This window comes from Hetaerina americana, unplaced genomic scaffold (genome assembly GCF_022747635.1).
Source record: "Hetaerina americana unplaced genomic scaffold, ioHetAmer1.1.p SCAF_3, whole genome shotgun sequence".
NCBI classification, from domain to species: domain Eukaryota; kingdom Metazoa; phylum Arthropoda; class Insecta; order Odonata; family Calopterygidae; genus Hetaerina; species Hetaerina americana.
The window spans coordinates 29,806,946-29,824,647 of NW_027286874.1; the positions used below are offsets into that span (position 1 = coordinate 29,806,946).

The window sequence follows — 17,702 nt, forward strand, 5'->3', positions numbered from 1 at the left end:
TTTACGCCACTGTAAATTATTAGGATGAAGGTTTTATAATTGAAGAATGTATCTGAAAAATTGTTGAATATTCACAGCAGCATATTAACATAAAAATACTTGGTTATTGATCATTTCACTGCAGCGACCCTCGCTAGTTTTAGACAGTGCCTAAGGATGCCGTGGCACACATTCACGGAACCACTACAGTTTATGGAGCACCAAGGAGCACCGATTCTGCTATGAGGATCCTCTGTACATTATCAGCTAATTATTACGAGGGTAGTCCCAGAAGTACGCGACCCAACAAAGAAAACACAAAAAATTGGAAAAAAATGTATTTATTTTTCAACATAATCTCCTTTTAGCACTATACATTTTTTATAATGAAAACTGTCTTGCTCCTCAAAATAGCCATTAACTGCCGACATCACTTCTTCACGATTGGAAAATCATTGACCTCCAAGCCATTTTTTCTAGTTTGTGAACAGAAAATAATCTGAGGGTGCTAAATCTGGCAAATAGGGTGAATGAGGTAGCAATTCAAATTTTAATTCTTGAATATTGGCCATTGCAATAACGGATTAGTGAGCGGGTGTATTGTCATTATGAAACAACACTTTCATCTTAGCCAAATATGGCCACTTTTGCTCGATTTCTTTGCTCAAACGTTGCAATAAGTTTGCTTAATATTCGCCGTTGATAGTTTTTCTTTTTCAAGATAGTCAAATGAAATGGTCTTTGCCTTCTTTGGAGCGGGTTCTCCCTTTTGAATTCATTGTTTTGATTGTCTTTTTTCTCGGGCGCGAAGGAATGGACCCATGTTTCATCCATGGTTATGAAACGGTCCAAAATTCTGCTATGTTGCTGTGAAACTTTGCTAAACACTGAATTGAAACATCTTCACGACACTGGTTTTGCTCGAGTGTGAGCAAATGTGGCACCCATCTTGCACACAGCTTTCTCATGTCCAAATTTTCAGTTAATATGCATTGTGCCGAACTTTTTGAAATGCCTACTATGCCTGCTAGCTCGTGCACTTTCAGTCGACGATCATCCAGTATCACTTTGTGGATTTTCTTCACTGTTTCTGGAGTTGTCACCTCATTTGGTCGACCAATGCGTTGCTCATCTTGACAGCTCGTACGACCACATTTAAACTCTGCTACCCAATATTTGGCTGTTGTAAATGAAGGAGCAGACTCACCCAGAGTAGAAGCCAGTTCAGCTTTTATATTGGTTGGGCTGAGGCCTTTCATATATATATATATAAAAGTATTGTATCACACAACATATATATATATATATATATATATATATATATATATATATATATATATAAAAGTATTGTATCACACAACAATGACCGATTTTCTCCAATTTCAGAAATTCACTGAAAACATTCACTATTGATGGCTGTCAAACAAAAACGAAACAACGCGGGGTCTTCAAACTTGAAATGTATGCTTTATAGATTGTATACTTTCTAATACAGTGATATTTTTCAAACAACTACCGCCATCTCTAGGTCAGGCCGGGGCACTTCTCGGCCTTCCCATGTATTATGCTCATTCATTATCATGCGGGTCATTCAATAAGTCCTTATGTAAAAATAGAAAAACAAATTATTTTGGTTAGATTTTTTATAATTTACAACATAATCTTCTTATAGCTCGATACATTTCTCCCGACAACACTCCAACTTTTTTATGCCATCTATTGTCTTTGTGAAAATGTTTTTGTCTTGTATTTTGCTGCTAGTGATATTACATGCATATAGTCATAAACCTTTTTATTGATTTTTCTCTCGATGATAAAGTTCATGGACAGCAATTAACCTACTGGCAGAAAATGTAACAGTGCCAAAATTTTCAGAAGGGTAAAGTATTGGATTAAGTAGATGATTAATAAATTACAATATAATTTGTTTCAAAATATGTACAAGATTTTATATAATATGTAACTGACAATAGGGTCCTAACAGCATGGAAATTAACATGCATGAGATAATCCTTTTTAAGTTAGCTCTTGTTGCCTTCCCCTCAATAAAAATGAATAATCCAAGATCTGTTTTACTTGGCAAAGGCATGGAAATGCAGGAAGATTTTGAATTGGCTATATTCTAGCCAATTGGTGACTCAAGATGTAATATAAATGCAATAAAACGTCTGATGATGTAAGAATTTTGACTTTGACTGTAACACATTCTGGAAAATTAGGCAGACATCATCAGCTGTTATCAATCTGAAGATTTCTTTGTGGTTACTCTCTCTACTGGTCTTTCAGCTTGTAATTTCCCTTCTCTCATTTTCCTCATGCCTGTTGTATCTTATATCTTAAGAGAACATCCAAGGTTTCTCTTTTCTTCATAATTTTTTCAACACCCTTATTTCTCTTCCTACCCTAGATTGAACATTTTTATTGGTGATTCGTAGAATCCCTTTCACCGTAAACATTCTTTAACATTACATTTCCTTGATTCCAGTTTTTTCCTTTGGCTGCTGTTAGTTTCCTGCCTCAGTATCGTAGCATATGCTCCAGATTTATGTTTTAATGAAGATTTTCCTTACCTTAAGGCTTAATTTGCTGTCTGGTAGTACACTTTTCTTCTGGTAAAATTTCTTCTCTTCCTGGGCTATTCTACTCACTATATCTTTCTTGCTTCTTCCATCACTGGTGAGCCTTATTCATCATTAGCCTTTAAACCTGTTGATTTATTGCACTTTTCCAAGCACTGCAATCCAGTCTTATAGAATTGATTAATTTTCTTCTTTTTTTATGTTCTTTGTCACTAATGCTATCCCTTCATGGACATAATCAGATTCATTCTCCTACGGTATAACCCTCTTTGGATGCAGGCATATATGCTTTTACTTCAGTTTAGTTTCTGTCCTCATCAACCCCACCAGCATAATTTCAGACTAGTCATGAATTCATTCTTAGTCCAGTTCTTTCTGAAGTGTCACCACTCATCGCACCTGCATTTGTATTTATTGATCTAGTGTGCAATATCAATCCCCCTCTTTATTCCATCAAAACTCATCTTCTTAAGGTTCTTCATTTTATTTATCCCTTAAAGTTCTTCTCATATTCATCATCTGCAGCTCTACAGCCTGGTGTGGGCCTTGGCTTCCTCTATGATATGCCTCCATTTCGTTCTTGTTCTTGCTTTTTCCTTCCATATTGTAATTCCCATTGCCATCAAATTATCCTCCTTATCCTGTAGCTATCTCTTCCTTGGTCTTCCTCTTCTTCTGGCCTCTTCCATCTTGCTATTAAGAACCAGTTCGGGCATTCTGTCATTTTCTATCCTTTCCACACGGCCCAACCATGCCAGCCACGGTGACTTTGCAAATCTAACTATGTCCTTCCCTTATAGTAGTTCATGCATCTCCATGTTCATTCTAATTTTCCATCTCTCTCCTTCTCTAATTGGACCATAGATTCTCCTTATGATTTTTCTTTCAAATTTTCTAAGGGTTACTTCATTCTGACTTGTTAATGTCCATATCTCAGCTCCATAAGTTATAACAGGTCTAATAAGTGTTTTATAGATCTTCAGTTTTGTATTCCTTGATAGTAACATTGGTTAGGGGTGTGTTACATTTGCAAAATATGCCTTTTTACCTTCCATTACCCATTGGTTGATCCTCGTGGATATCTTATTTTCATTGTTAAGTCTGACTCCTAGATAGGTAAACTCCTGGACACCCTCAAACTCATAATTCCCAATTATTATGTTTTGCAGGTCCCTCTTGTCCTGAAAACCTGACATTCCCAAGTATTTGGTCTTCTCTTCACTAACCTTCAGCCCCATTTCTTTACCAGTGTTTTCTACAATGTTAAACATTTCTTTTAGGTCATTCACATTTCGTGCAATTAGTGCCACATTGCCTGCATATGCAAATCCTTACTGGGATTTATGCACAATGGTCCCTCTTAAATTCAATTCTTTAATTGCATTATGTAGGGCCAGGTTGAATAACGTGACTGAGAGAGCATCTCCTTGTCTTACCCCTGAGGTCATATTAAATGATCTACTTGCTCTATCCCCAATAAAGGCTTTACATTGTGATTCAATCTTCTCATGTTACTTATCTTTAAAATATCTTCCAGTTTTCTGCTGATAAATAATTGGCTGAAAATTATTATACTCAATTTGATAGTTGAGATACGATCCACTTTTCAATTAAATGTACTTTTCAGTAGCTTCACAAATTAGGGCCTTCATTTGAAAATTATGCACTTTCATGGAGTAAATAAGCTAAGTGCATTAATATTAGTGCAAATCCATCACAAATGTTTGTGAACATTGACATTCAGCAAAAATGAAATATCTTCAAATTAGTCCATTCAATTGGTAAAAGGTGAGCCAGTTGATCTTTTATCTGAAGTAAATGGAAATACATATGAGTACCATCTGTAACTGTCAATAATTTGCCAGCATATAGGTGACACTGAGTATATTCCTGTTCACCAATTTCAAAGTCCCATCATATTTGAGTCTCAGTTGAATGAAATAATGTGAGTAAACAAGTTGGGTTTAGCAAATGCATATATCATATCTTTTCTGAATAACCCCTTAAATTTATATGTTGAAGTAAGGTACATGCTGTCTGTATTATATTACATTTAAAAATTTTAAACGGTGGGTATATTAAATTTTATGAAGTAAAGACGCTCTATTATGTCAGAGGCAGCAGTATCATTCTTTAAGTTGCCTTAGGTGTAAAAGTCCACTGATTTTTGTTCAAATTATTGATTACTATGGTAAAACTGTGTGGCTCTTACTTGCCACTGAAAATCATGAATATTCAAAAGGGGCATATTTTACATGTCTGTTTCATGTAAGGGACATTGGTAACACACTTTAACCTCAGATTTAATAATATTCTCTTTAACTGAAGAAGCCTAGCTTCAAATTCCTATTTTGTTTTTCTTCATTTGTATTAACATTATTTTCTTTTTTACAACAATGAATGAACGCAGAATGGAAGACCAGTAGTCACATTTCATTTCATGTTTTTCTAATTTTTACCCACCAAATTTAGAGATATAATTATTTTTTTGAATTATTTTAAATATATATGTGTCAACAAAGCAGTGCCATGATTAATAATAATGTTTGGGAAAAAGGTGGATATTATTATGACCAACTTAATAATAATAGGTAAAAGATTAAATATTATTAATGAAATACACTTTCATAAACAGCAGTGCTTCCCAACCTTTTTTACATAACACCATGCTGGAGTACAGTGGGTATTTTGACTAAAGAATAATGATTTCTTAAATGAACTAAATTGTCAAACTTAAATTGAATGAAATTATAATTCAAATTTTTGGTACATGATAGTTATTTTTTATGTAAAATTACTAAATTAAACTAAAATATGTGTATATAAAAATTACTGATTGTAAAATTATGCAAATAATGACTTAACATCAACAATAAATTGTTTGTATTATCAATCTATAATTCAATATTTTTTCTCATTTAGTAAATAGACATTAAGTTTTCATTTTAGTGAGATAATTGAGCCTGTTTCTGTGAGCACAGCTTTTATTTTATCTGTCTCAAAAGAGCTGTAATCTGCATTCAATTCATGATCATGATTTTTTGTTGAGGCATCAGTTGGGAAGCACTGCCCTGCAATTTCAGATTCAAAGCAATTACATATCCTGACTTACAATGAATTGTATTGCACTCTACCTTGTGAAGATATATAAATAATCACTCATAATTTGAATTTTCTTATCATTCCTAGGAATTTGTGTTGGGAAATGAAAAACAGTTCACCAAATTGTTTTCTCAAATGCTGGAAAATTCTGTTTTATCAGAAATATTATCTCCATTGCTCACCCCTGTAGACTTACCAACCAGTGGATTGCTTCAAGCATATGGTATCCTGACCAAGCGGCTTCCAAATATAGATTACAATCTAGCATTTGTTCTTCTGTCCAAGGTAATGTGTGATGTTTTTTCTCTCCCATTCAAGATTTCTTTTGAGCTGTGTTAAAAATCTTTGCAGTGCGCAATACACATTTTTGTAATCTAAAAGGGAAACTATAATATGAATACTAAACCATGGGATCCAAGCTAAGGGATCTGTAATAAATTATTTTACCATCCTACTTGATTTTTTGATAAATGCACACATTATTAGATAAGAAAATATGCTTGCAACCATTGCAGAAATTTCTTCTTGCAGTGAACTCTGCCAAAACATGTAAAAAGTGAAAATCAGTTAATGATAATTCTTCTAGCACTTAATATTTTATGATAATTATGTAGTTAGCAACAATAGATGGGATGTTTTTTGTTAACAGCACTTTGGAATTTGCACTTCCTGCCCAATGCAGGGCTATGATTTTTTCCTCTGTGTCAGTATTAAACTCGTGTGATTTGTATTTATCTGGTTGTTTTGAGTTGTGGTTATGCTCTCAGTGCTTCGAGTGGCTTCCATTTCAGGATTTCCCATAATTGCATTATGCTTATGGATTATTTGTAAAGATTTTATTTTTCAATGAAATGGTTGTCATAGGAGGAGCTGAACTTTTTTCTTTTGAGGTAATTTATTTTGTATAAAATTAAGATTTTTAAGTACGAGGGTCATCCGGAAAGTAGTACCCGTTCGTGCCGCATGAAGTGCTGACGACGCGAGTAGCCGCTGGACGAGGTCAGATAGCTTCAGTGGCTTGTCTGCCTTCTCTGAGCCAAGTTGCGTGACGCTAGCATTGCCTGTGTTGTTTCTGTGATTGTTTACAATGTTTAAAAAAATTGAGAACGCCGCCAGTTGTGAAGTGAGGGCAGTGATTAAGTTCCTCAATGCAAGAAACGTTCGCCCATGTGATATTCATCGCCAATTAAAGGAGGTGTATGGAGACAATGTAATGGACGAGTCGTCTGTTCGGCGGTGGTGTCGCAACTTCAACATGGGGAGGGGGAACACACACGACGATGAGCGTTCGGAGAGACCGTCTGTCATTACAGACCAACTGGTGAGCTCAGTTGACGAATTCGTGAGGAACGATCGGCGCGTCACAATTGATGACATCTGTGAGCATTTTCCCAATGTTTCTCGAACAATTGTTCATGAAATTGTTAAACACCATCTGCATTATGCAAAAATTTGTGCAAGATGGGTCCCTCGCGTATCTCAATGAGCTGGCGGCGAAGGACTATGCAGCAGGAATACAGAAACTTGTCACACGTTATGACAAATGCCTTATTTTGCTTGGAGATTATGTTGAGAAGTAGTTTAAAGTATCCTCTTTCAAATAAAATTTTTTATGTTTGTTAATATTTACTTTTGTGTCTTTATTTCACGAACGGGTACTACTTTCCGGATGACCCTCGTATAATGCAAAAACTTTAATATACCCCTTAAAAATTTTAAAAGAGCCAATTAATTATGGTGGTCATCTATATCAAATGAAACTCATATTTGGTAAAAAGTAAATCCTAATCCTAGTTGTCAAGGCTTTATTTATTTTAGCATTCTCTATATTCTTCAGTCTTGAAGTTTAAGATGGGATTTTAAGATTTTTATGGCTTCAAATCTTGGTGTCTATGCCATGACATTCTGATATAATTCTTAAATTGTACTTTTAATTGTGATGAAAATTCTTAAGAGATTCTATCGAATTTTCCATGTAATTTCATGCTGATTAGTATCAAGAATTTAAGATATACCTGTATATGTATACTTGATGTAAAATCAGGCACATCCAAGGTTTGTTAAAAAATATCTGTTGCAATTTTTTCCTGGTGTGTGCGTGAAGTGCTGAATTCAGATCATCAATTAAGTGTGTGCATGATCGCATATTGCATTCGCATTGATAAGATGACAGTGCACACCATTATCACTGAAAATTAGGTGATGCAAAAAATCTGCACTAAACTCGTCCTCAAGGTCTTGATGGAATACCAAGAGTAGAGTCGAGTGTCTGCTTGCATAGACCTGCAATGAAATCGTGAAGATTCTGCAACCCCCTTGCAGTTCCAACTTGCCACCAGCAGACTATTTCCTATTCCCAAAAGTGAAATCCTCCTTCAAAGGACACTACCATGGGACCCTAAGTGCTGTTAAAGAAGCTTGCATGGACCTTCCAGACCCTTAAGGACCTTCTGGAATCCGCCTACCAAGGCTTTCAGTCATGGAAAAGCTGCTGGAAAATGTGTGTTGATGTTCCAGGGATGTACTTAGAAGAATTTGAAGCATTGTAGCAATATCTGTGATAAATTGATTTTTCCGAAACTTTTCCCCATACTTTTTGTACAAACCATGTATAACTGTATTGATTATGAGTTAGCATTATTATTTATGTTTACTGCATGTTGCACTTTTATATTATATTTCTTCCATCATATCCAGGAAAATGATAAATAATTTTCTTTTACCATTCCCATTTTAGTTTGAAGTAAGAAATTGGCTGTCTCAACAGATATCTTTGAAGCAGGAAAGAATTTCTCTAGTAAAGTTATTGATCAATGGCATTGCATGCTGTCACTCAGATTCCAGTGATAGGGATTGGACCTTGGTGATAGGGGTGAGTAAGGATTTTTCTTTGCCTTGTCACAGTATTTCTTTTGTTTAGATGTGTGCACAAACACAAAAGAAGGGTTCAGAAATATTAAATTTTGTGAAACAGCTTGGTTATTCATTCATGACTTCCTAAACTTTGATAAATCAGGAAAACAGATATGTGATATCTCTCTTGAAGCTCAAAAAAGCATATAATTCAGTAACTACAATCACTTGTAAAGGCCTTGCAAAAAATGAGGCCTGAATTAGTAACTAGTTTTTCCCTTCCTAGATATCATGATTCAGCTCTCATATAAGTTGAATGATGACCAGAAATTGTATTTATAACCAATATTAATATAAACTTTATTACTTAGTGCTTTCAAAAATAAGGAATCAGAGTAGAGTTCACTGGGTGCAGTTTATTATTCAAAGGTGATGGCCAGGATTCTGCTGCGTTTTTGTATATGTTAGGAGCATGATCTATGATGCAAGAGGATAAGCGTAGAGTTGAGGCTTTCAAGATATGGGTGTGGGTGTATGAAGGTGAGATGTGGATGTGGGTAGAATGGAAAAGTTAAAATGGGCAGAATGGTTAAATAATCAATAGTGTTTGTTGTGATTGGGGAAAAGGAAAGGCTGTTTGGAGAAATTTGAAGAAGTTAGGAAAAGTGGATGCAGGAGATACCAAGACTAATGGAATGTTGAAGACTGTGAAAGAAGGAATAATGTTATGGAATAAGGGTAAAGGGACCAAAACTAGACGTTTTGGATTGAATGAATATATTATGTGCAATTAATAACAAGTATATTATAATAATATAGGGACTAAGGAGTGCAGGGAAGTGAATGATTCTTACATGGTTAGGCATATATTTTTAGTTTTTCCTAAATTCTTGTAGCTGAGAGTACTTCCTTGCAAAATGTTGCATATATTATCTTTACTTTGCCAGATAAATATACAATACATCATAATGAATAAATAAAAATAGGACATCAGGGAATCTACTATGAATTCATATCCATGATCTTAGGAATAGTGAAATAGTGTGTTGTATGTTATAAGTTTGGAATGTATAATCTTGAAATTCACCCAATTCATATAAGATTATGCTCGAAGCACATTGGAATCTTGTGTAAAAAATTCTGTATTTTATCATAGCAAATATGCATAATAACTCTAGGTGATGTGGTTAATTTCTTTATGCCAAGTTAAAGCATATTCTCATAACACACTATTTGTTTCCCTCAAAGCTTTTTCAGAAGCATCTCCGATTGGTTTTGATGTACAAATTTCCAGAAATTTTGGTTGAAGTGTTGGAACTGATCCTGATTGCGACTGGAGATCATCATCTCCCACCTCTCATTTGGTATGATTTAATGGAGTGTATAGTCAGCATGGGCTGTTTAAACAAGTCCACCACAACCTCTACCTCTGTTCAGAAGTCTGATGGATCTCCTGACGAGTGGTCCCTTTTGGTTAAGGAATTTTCGATGACGCAAAATATTCTCTCGCTAATTAAGGTATGTCGACAAATAACTTAGAATTACTATTTGAAATGGGTTTGTCACATTCATATTATTTTCGCATGCAGCCATTTCTGTCTTCTTGATCACCATGGGATTTGCCTATTGGTAGCATTGATGCATATTGGAATGGAGCAAGGAGCATATTTTGTAAAAGTGAATCAATTTTTTGTAAATTTAATTACATATCCTTGCAAAATTATGTATCTAAATGTAATTTGTAATCAAGCATAATATAATATATGTGTAGGTATGTACTAAGGCAGTTTTGAGGGAATAACAACTTTCTCTGAATTCAGTATTTTCCAAGGAAAATTGGTTGTATCACTTTCTGGTAGTATCATAGCTGCTAGCCGCTTCGTATGCAGGCAGCTACATGGTTGGTTCAATTAGTCCTTAAAAAATCCAAGAAATGGCTCTCATAGTATCGGATAATGCCTATTTTTAGTAAACCTCAACTCTCACTATACTACTTGTAAATATTCTTCATGTGGTTTCATCTTCATAGTTGATTGAAGCCGCAAACTTTTGTTTATTTAGGGAAATGGAAAAAAAATATTTTCATGCAAAGATCAAACAATAAAAATAATTACGAAGAACTCCTATACCGGTATTTCGGTCACACAGGTGACCATCAACGGGGAGAAAATCAAATAGGGCACTTGAACTAAGAAGAGGAATGTGCACAGGCACCGTCCAAAGTCAAGTGGGTGTTCAGGTCGGGGTGAGGTATATATACCTGGAGGGGCAAGGGGGGAGGGGTTAAGTGATGGTCCGTAGGTGGGGGGGAGTTTGTTGAGGTCACGTGGGAAGGAGTGGGGGAAGAGTGGTGGCTATTAGGAGGGGGCTGTCTGTTTCTGAAATGACTAACAAAATTAAAAAGTGAACTGTTGATGATGCCTGGTTCATTGTTCATAAGTTTATTCTTGTTTAAGTGTATGTGTAAGCTCTCACAGGCATCGAGTTTATAGTGTTGTATCGGTTTTAATAATGTTAAGTCGTTGGGAGTGATAGAGTGTTCCGTTTCAAAAATGTGTTTGGCGACCGCTGATCTATCGAAACGTCCGTTCTTAAAGTGTCCTATGTGTTCCTTGAATCTGATTTTGGGATTACGTTTGGTCTGTCCAATGTAGGAGAGTTGGCAGTGTGAGCAAGTAATTTTGTAAATACCTGATTTGTCTAACTGTGGTGTTATGTCTTTTGGGTTCCCTAAACACGTAAGAAGAGTGTTACGGTTCGCGTAAGTGACATTGGTACCAATTACCCTCAGATTCAAATCGCACACAACCACTGCCGATATTCACTTCCTAAAACGTTGCAAGAAACACAACGTATTTCCTAAATTCATGAAAATCACTGCTCCTAGAAACAACCTTAACGCCTCGAAAGCTATCCTCTTAGCGAAAAAACATTGGTTAAACACAGAAATCAAACAAAAATACGCTAAACTTGCACACACCGAAACTCAGACTTATAATCTACACCTGAAGATCACGAAACACTTAAATTTCATACAACTACAGACATTTAACGAAAGACTTCTAAACATGGACACAGTAAACCAACACAGACTGCATAAAAAACTTAAAACTTTAGACCGCAAATTCCAAGCTATTCACAAAAATATTCCTTTTCCTGAAAGTAAACCTAATCCCGTAAGAAATTTCATCTTAAACCTTTCCTCCAAACATTTCACTGATGAAGAAAACAACATTTTGAACAAAGGCCTAAAACATTGCCTCCCATACAAATATCCCCCCACCGAAGATTTAGTTGTGGACATAGAATCGCACATTAAACACCTTAAAGAATCCGAGAAACAATTCGTAAGACATGCCTGCCAATTACAGTTGGAACGCAACAGCACCAAACTTAACACTAGACCGCATAGCGACCCGTTAAAACGCGCACTCATAAATAAACTTAGAAATAAAGACTGTTATTACATTAAGGCCGACAAAGGTAACACCACAGTTATACTCGACAAAGCTGATTACATTGAACGCACCGAAAACACAATCGCAGAAGGCCCATACATTAAAATACATAAGAACCCACTCAATAAAATGATTACTGACACAAAAACCGCACTCAATCACTGTACTACAATCATTGACAAAAAATTACGTTTCACCTTAAAAACGGAAAACCCTATGGTGCCTAAACTCTACACTTTACCCAAAATACACAAAGCCGGTAAGAAAATGAGACCTATCATTTCAGCTTTGAATTCCCCCACCTACAAATTGGCTAAATGGCTCACCAAACAGTACAAACAATTAGGGTCCGAAGAAACCTTCGGAGTCAAGAATAGCAAAAATTTCATCGACACCATAAAACACCTACGCATCCAGCCCCATGAGATTCTTGTCTCTTTTGACGTGGAACAACTCTTCCCGAGCATACCAATTGATATTGCCCTTGAAAACATCGCAGATTGGCTACACACAAAAGACATAACACCCATTGAAATTAAAGAATACGTTACTCTTACTAAAACTTGCATGGACATAACATACTTTCAATTCAACCAAAAATTTTACAAACAAACGCAAGGCACAGCTATGGGAAATCCTCTTTCCTGCTTTGTCGCTAACATCTTCCTACATTACTTTGAAAAAGACTGTAAACACACGTTTGACTATTTCCCCAACACTTGGCTTAGATACGTAGACGACATTTTTGCCATTTTTGACACCAGCAAGTGTGACATAAATGACTTTTTGGACCGGCTGAACAAAAAACACAATTCCATAAAATTCACCTTTGAAGTCGAACAACATAACTCACTGCCTTTCTTGGACATACTAGTAATTAAAAACCATGAGGGCTTAGAGTTTGACATTTTTAGAAAACAGACCCACACCGACAACTACATCAAAGCAGATTCACACCACCCCTTTCAACAAAAAATGGCAGCTTTTAATTTTCTCATACACAGACTACTGACGACACCACTCAACAAACAACGCTATTTCAAAGAGTTGGAAAACATCAAACAAATAGCCATTAACAACGGATACACACCCCAAATTATAGACAAATTAGTTAGAAACAAAAAAAGAAAACTTGCCAATAAACATACTACACTTCTACCACAACGGAAAGACAACAATAATAAATTTATCGCATTACCTTTCTTCCCCACATTAACCCGAGGCCTTGATAACGTCTTTAAACAAATTGGTACCAATGTCACTTACGCGAACCGTAACACTCTTCTTACGTGTTTAGGGAACCCGAAAGACATAACACCACAGTTAGACAAATCAGGTATTTACGAAATTACTTGCTCACACTGCCAACTCTCGCTATTTCAATCAATTGAATTGTGGTCCCCCAGCCCCCTTACAGTCCCAACTTGGCTCCATATTTCTTTCTTTTTTTCCCTGACTGAAGAGAGAGCTGAAAGGAAAGCTTTGGGAGACAGTGGAAAACATTTGAAAGCATGTTAAAATGTTACTGAGACACATTCAAATTGAGGAGTTTCAGGGTACCTTCCAGGTGTGACAGATTTTTCTCCACAGGTGTATTGATGCAGGAGGAGAGTGTTTAGAAGAATTTTAAGCATTTGTACCAGTACAGTCAATAAATTGATTTTTCCCAGAGAAATAAATAAAAGCATGCACATTACTTTCATAATGGACCATGATAATGAACTTGGTTCAGGATGTCCAGTGAAAAAGTCCTTCTCCTAAATAGTTGACAAAATCCACGTATGGTTTTTAGTGATCAATGAATTGAAGTTTGCAAAATACTTAAGGCTGCAGGCTTATTGCGAGGTACAGTGTTTTCAATTTTGAATGGCAAATTGAGAATGACAAAAATTTCAGCAAGATGTATGTTGCGTTTGCTTTTCTGGAGAGTTCTTCCAACAAAATCGATTTTATAATGTTAAATTCTTGTGAAATGTAATACAATCCATTATTTTAATCTTGCCATTGCATTGACACTTTATAATTTCAATTGTCATGATTACATTATGCAAGATATTGACTCACTTTCAGTCAGTTCAGTTTCAAACAAAGGCATTTGCTAATCAATCAACTATCCCTATTAAACCATTCCCCTGTTTTCCCTGCAACTGAAAACCATATGTTTGTTTGCCTGAGAAAATTGCAGCAAATTAAATAATGAGGTTATGTAAAATGAAAAGAATTGAGAGTTTTGGTGTCTAGTTAATGTCAAAATCATATGCATTTTTAGTAGTTTTAATAGATGAAATTTAATAATGTGGTGCAAATTCCTGCAGACTATGGCATCCTACCTCATAATAATTTTATAAATAAAGGAATTACTGCTTCTATATCCATCTTCATTTTTTGTAAACTAAATATTTTAATTTTTAATCCCAAAATATTTTTAAAAGGTGAAAGAAGTAGTAATGTTATTTGCTACCTTCTTCCGGCGTGAGAGACTGCAGTTTGGACTCCATGGCATCTACCCCAAGTATCGCACACATATAAAACCAATTGAGAAATTTCTTGAATTGCTGGGATGTTCACTCTTGGCTATGAGCCTGAGGGAGAGAAAAGAAATTATTACATCCCCTGCCTGTGAGTTAGTTAATTGTTTCTTAAACTAGTCAAGTTAAGTCAGTACCCGCTTGATTTCTTACATTAAATTTATAAACATTAACCTTAACATTTTACCATGGTTAAAATTGAACTAACAATTTAATCAATGTTTCAGCAGTAATGGTTTGATGCTGTCGTGAAAGTTAATTCTGTTTTCCTGAGGTCAGAAGTTTTTCTTTCTACCTATGAATGGCAAAATGAAGGAATAGTATCGAAATCACCCCCTTCCCCCTCTTTCAGTTTATTCTTAAGTAATCAGTTTTTGATGAATCCTTTTTCTTCCACTCACGAATGTAATGCATGTATTTGCCATATGAAAGAGTGAGCCAGTGTTTATGATCAGGTTTCTTTGGTGATCGCATTCAAAACGATTAAAAAAACACAAATCGACAAATGCATCACATTTTATTATTTATTTGTGAGATATAATAAATGGCAAATAGAATAATAAAATCCAATCCTTAATCCATATTTTGTTTCAAGTCACTCTCTTATAACTCAATTCTTTTATATTTTAATTAGAAAATTAAAATAGTGCTTCACAGAAATTGATATCAGTTTAAAAAAAAATAAATTCTTCAATCTTCCACTCCATTAAAAACTTTTTGGGTGGCACTGCTGCCAGAAAAATTATTCTCGCTTCTGCCACTCTTTTTTGTGGTGGTATCTGAAAAAAGTTAAAAAAGGCCAAAATAGTTACAGTGCTTGGATTAGGACAAAATCAGGGAATTTCTAAACTTATTTCCATTGAAATACTAAAGTTAATATTTTAATAATTAATAAATGTTTACCAATGCTGTTTCACTGATCAAAATATTAATTTTTTCAATCAAGAGAGTTATGACTTCCAACCATTCACCTAAATACTAATGCTTACTCTGAATAACTGTACGAAAACAATGTTAAGTCCACAGTGATAGTATACAGCCCTACTGATATACTACAACTCATCTTGAAGTTGGGCTTGACCCTTAGACTAACTTCTTTCCACATTTGCTTTCAATCCTTAATTTTTTTCTCTTGGGGGATATGGTTGATGTGGTGGCTAGCATACTGGGTTACCACAGATAGGGCCAGGGTTCAAATCCTGGAGACAGGAGATCTTTTTCAGTGGTATCCCAATCCCTACTTGAAGTGCTTTGTGGAGAGCAATTTGAGTTAGTATGCAATCTATCAGATGGCATACTCACTCTCTATCTGTTAAACTGCAGACTCTTTGGTGCCTTTTGTTAAGAGTAGGCTAATACTGATGCTGAGTTTCTCTCCCCCCTTCTTTCTTTCCCATTCATCCCTAATGGTACAAATGACCTTAGCTGACGGTAGCCTCCCCTAATTCTAATACTACTATTTTTCTCTCTAGTCTTTGTATTTACATGATTTGTAATTATATTTTCTTTAAGTAATTCTATTTAATAACTTTAACGTACACATTTTTTTGATTTTTTCCATCTCTAATTGAATCCCAATGCCCAATGACTTGGCTATTTTTATAGAATGAAGGATGCTGTGCATGATTTTTAACTGTAGCTGGAATTTATCAGATAATTATATCCCTACCTTTGTCGTAGGTAGAAATATTCTAAGCGTCCCTTATGAATGCCATTGAATTGAAAAATTGAAAATTGAAAACTTTGTGCTTCTGAAAAAAGTTGCTCATTATTTCAGCTAAAAGTAAAAATACCACCAGTATATTGTTCAATTAATGAAGTGACAATGTTAATGAGGGACCAATACATACATGTTCAAAACGCTATACTCTCAACTCTGTGTTAATGTCATCAATTGAATGAAAATAAAACTATTAAATTTTTATTCAAATTGTTTTCATGGGACAGCACCTGATTCTACTTGGCTGTCTCTCCGAGAAATGTACTCTCCATGGCTGCTACCTTACTGGGAAGATGAGCTGATGGGAAGTGAATGCACTGTTTGGATCATGGAGTTAATGATTGGCCATCCACCTCTAACCCCATGGATAATTCCTGATTCAACTTTTGCCAAAGATGTTGCTTCCTCATTCGTCAAGTGTTTGCAGTTCATGATTGAAATAGCTCCAGGTACATTAGTAGGAAAGCATTCTATTAATATTTATTTAATTATAAGAAAAATGTTTTTTGAGCAGTGGGAAGTACCTTTTTTCCATTCATCAACCATTTTATAAAGGTGGAATTATAGATTTACAAGAACACAACTATCATTAAGTGCTTAGCAGAATGTATTTTCTCAAACACATACCCGGACTGGGAAAAAAAAACAAATTTTTTGCGATGGATGAATGTTAAAATAGATCACTAATGCTTATTTGAATTAGTCATATGATACCGATTAAAATAGTGTATTGTAGGTAGTATTTTTAGAATTGTCAAAGCATGTCATTATCTTTACAATTGTAATTTTATTAAAATTTCAAGGTCCTGGGAAGAGAGTAGCTCAGATAATTCTTCAAAATGGATTATCCACCTATGGATAATCAAGAGCTTAATGTACCTATTTTTTTTGACTACCTTGTATTGAAATTTGTAATCAGGAAATCTTTCCCCTTAGTAAATAAATACACACAATTGATACAAAATAGGTAGTACTGACCATGTAGGGTAAAAATAACATTCTGTCTTGAGTATTAACCAGCGGAGTTTAAAACTTAACATACAAGATGAAGGTGATTTTTTGAACCATAGCTTTAGGAAAAAAGGTGCATCTTATATGCTGTCAACTATGGTTCGTTTATGAATAGTGATGGTTAAGTTTTTAGTAATCAGATTCTTCCTGTAAATAAGGTGGATTCGAGTGGCTAGGAAAAGTCTTGCAGAAGTCCTACTTGTGTAAAGTAGTAAGCATTATAATTTGATTAATTTGTTTGAATTTTTTTAATAATGCAGCAAAAAAATTGATGAGGAATAAAAATATTTGCACGAATAATTTACCCAAAGGTAATGGGGAATTCTTTGTATTAGGTAGGTATTTTATAAGGTTTATTCAATTCTAAACTCTGAAATTTTGATGGCTTTAAAGGAACAAGATGTGATGAAATACTGTACATACATGCAATGTCACAGGCATTCCTAGTTGTGCGTGATGTGCCAGTCCACGA

General features: G+C 35.0%; 1 protein-coding gene across 3 annotated transcripts in view; it reads left to right on the forward strand.

Annotated features, from left to right (window-relative positions):
- Positions 1 to 17,702, forward strand: part of Epg5 (ectopic P-granules autophagy protein 5) — an 89,904-nt gene that overhangs the window by 49,862 nt on the left and 22,340 nt on the right. For all 3 annotated transcript variants that reach the window (XM_071587311.1, XM_071587312.1, XM_071587313.1), the window contains 5 exons: positions 5,748 to 5,945; positions 8,398 to 8,532; positions 9,762 to 10,031; positions 14,404 to 14,590; positions 16,447 to 16,668. In XM_071587311.1, coding sequence (XP_071443412.1) covers positions 5,748 to 5,945; positions 8,398 to 8,532; positions 9,762 to 10,031; positions 14,404 to 14,590; positions 16,447 to 16,668 — 1,012 coding nt within the window. The remainder of the gene's footprint in view (positions 1 to 5,747; positions 5,946 to 8,397; positions 8,533 to 9,761; positions 10,032 to 14,403; positions 14,591 to 16,446; positions 16,669 to 17,702) is intronic.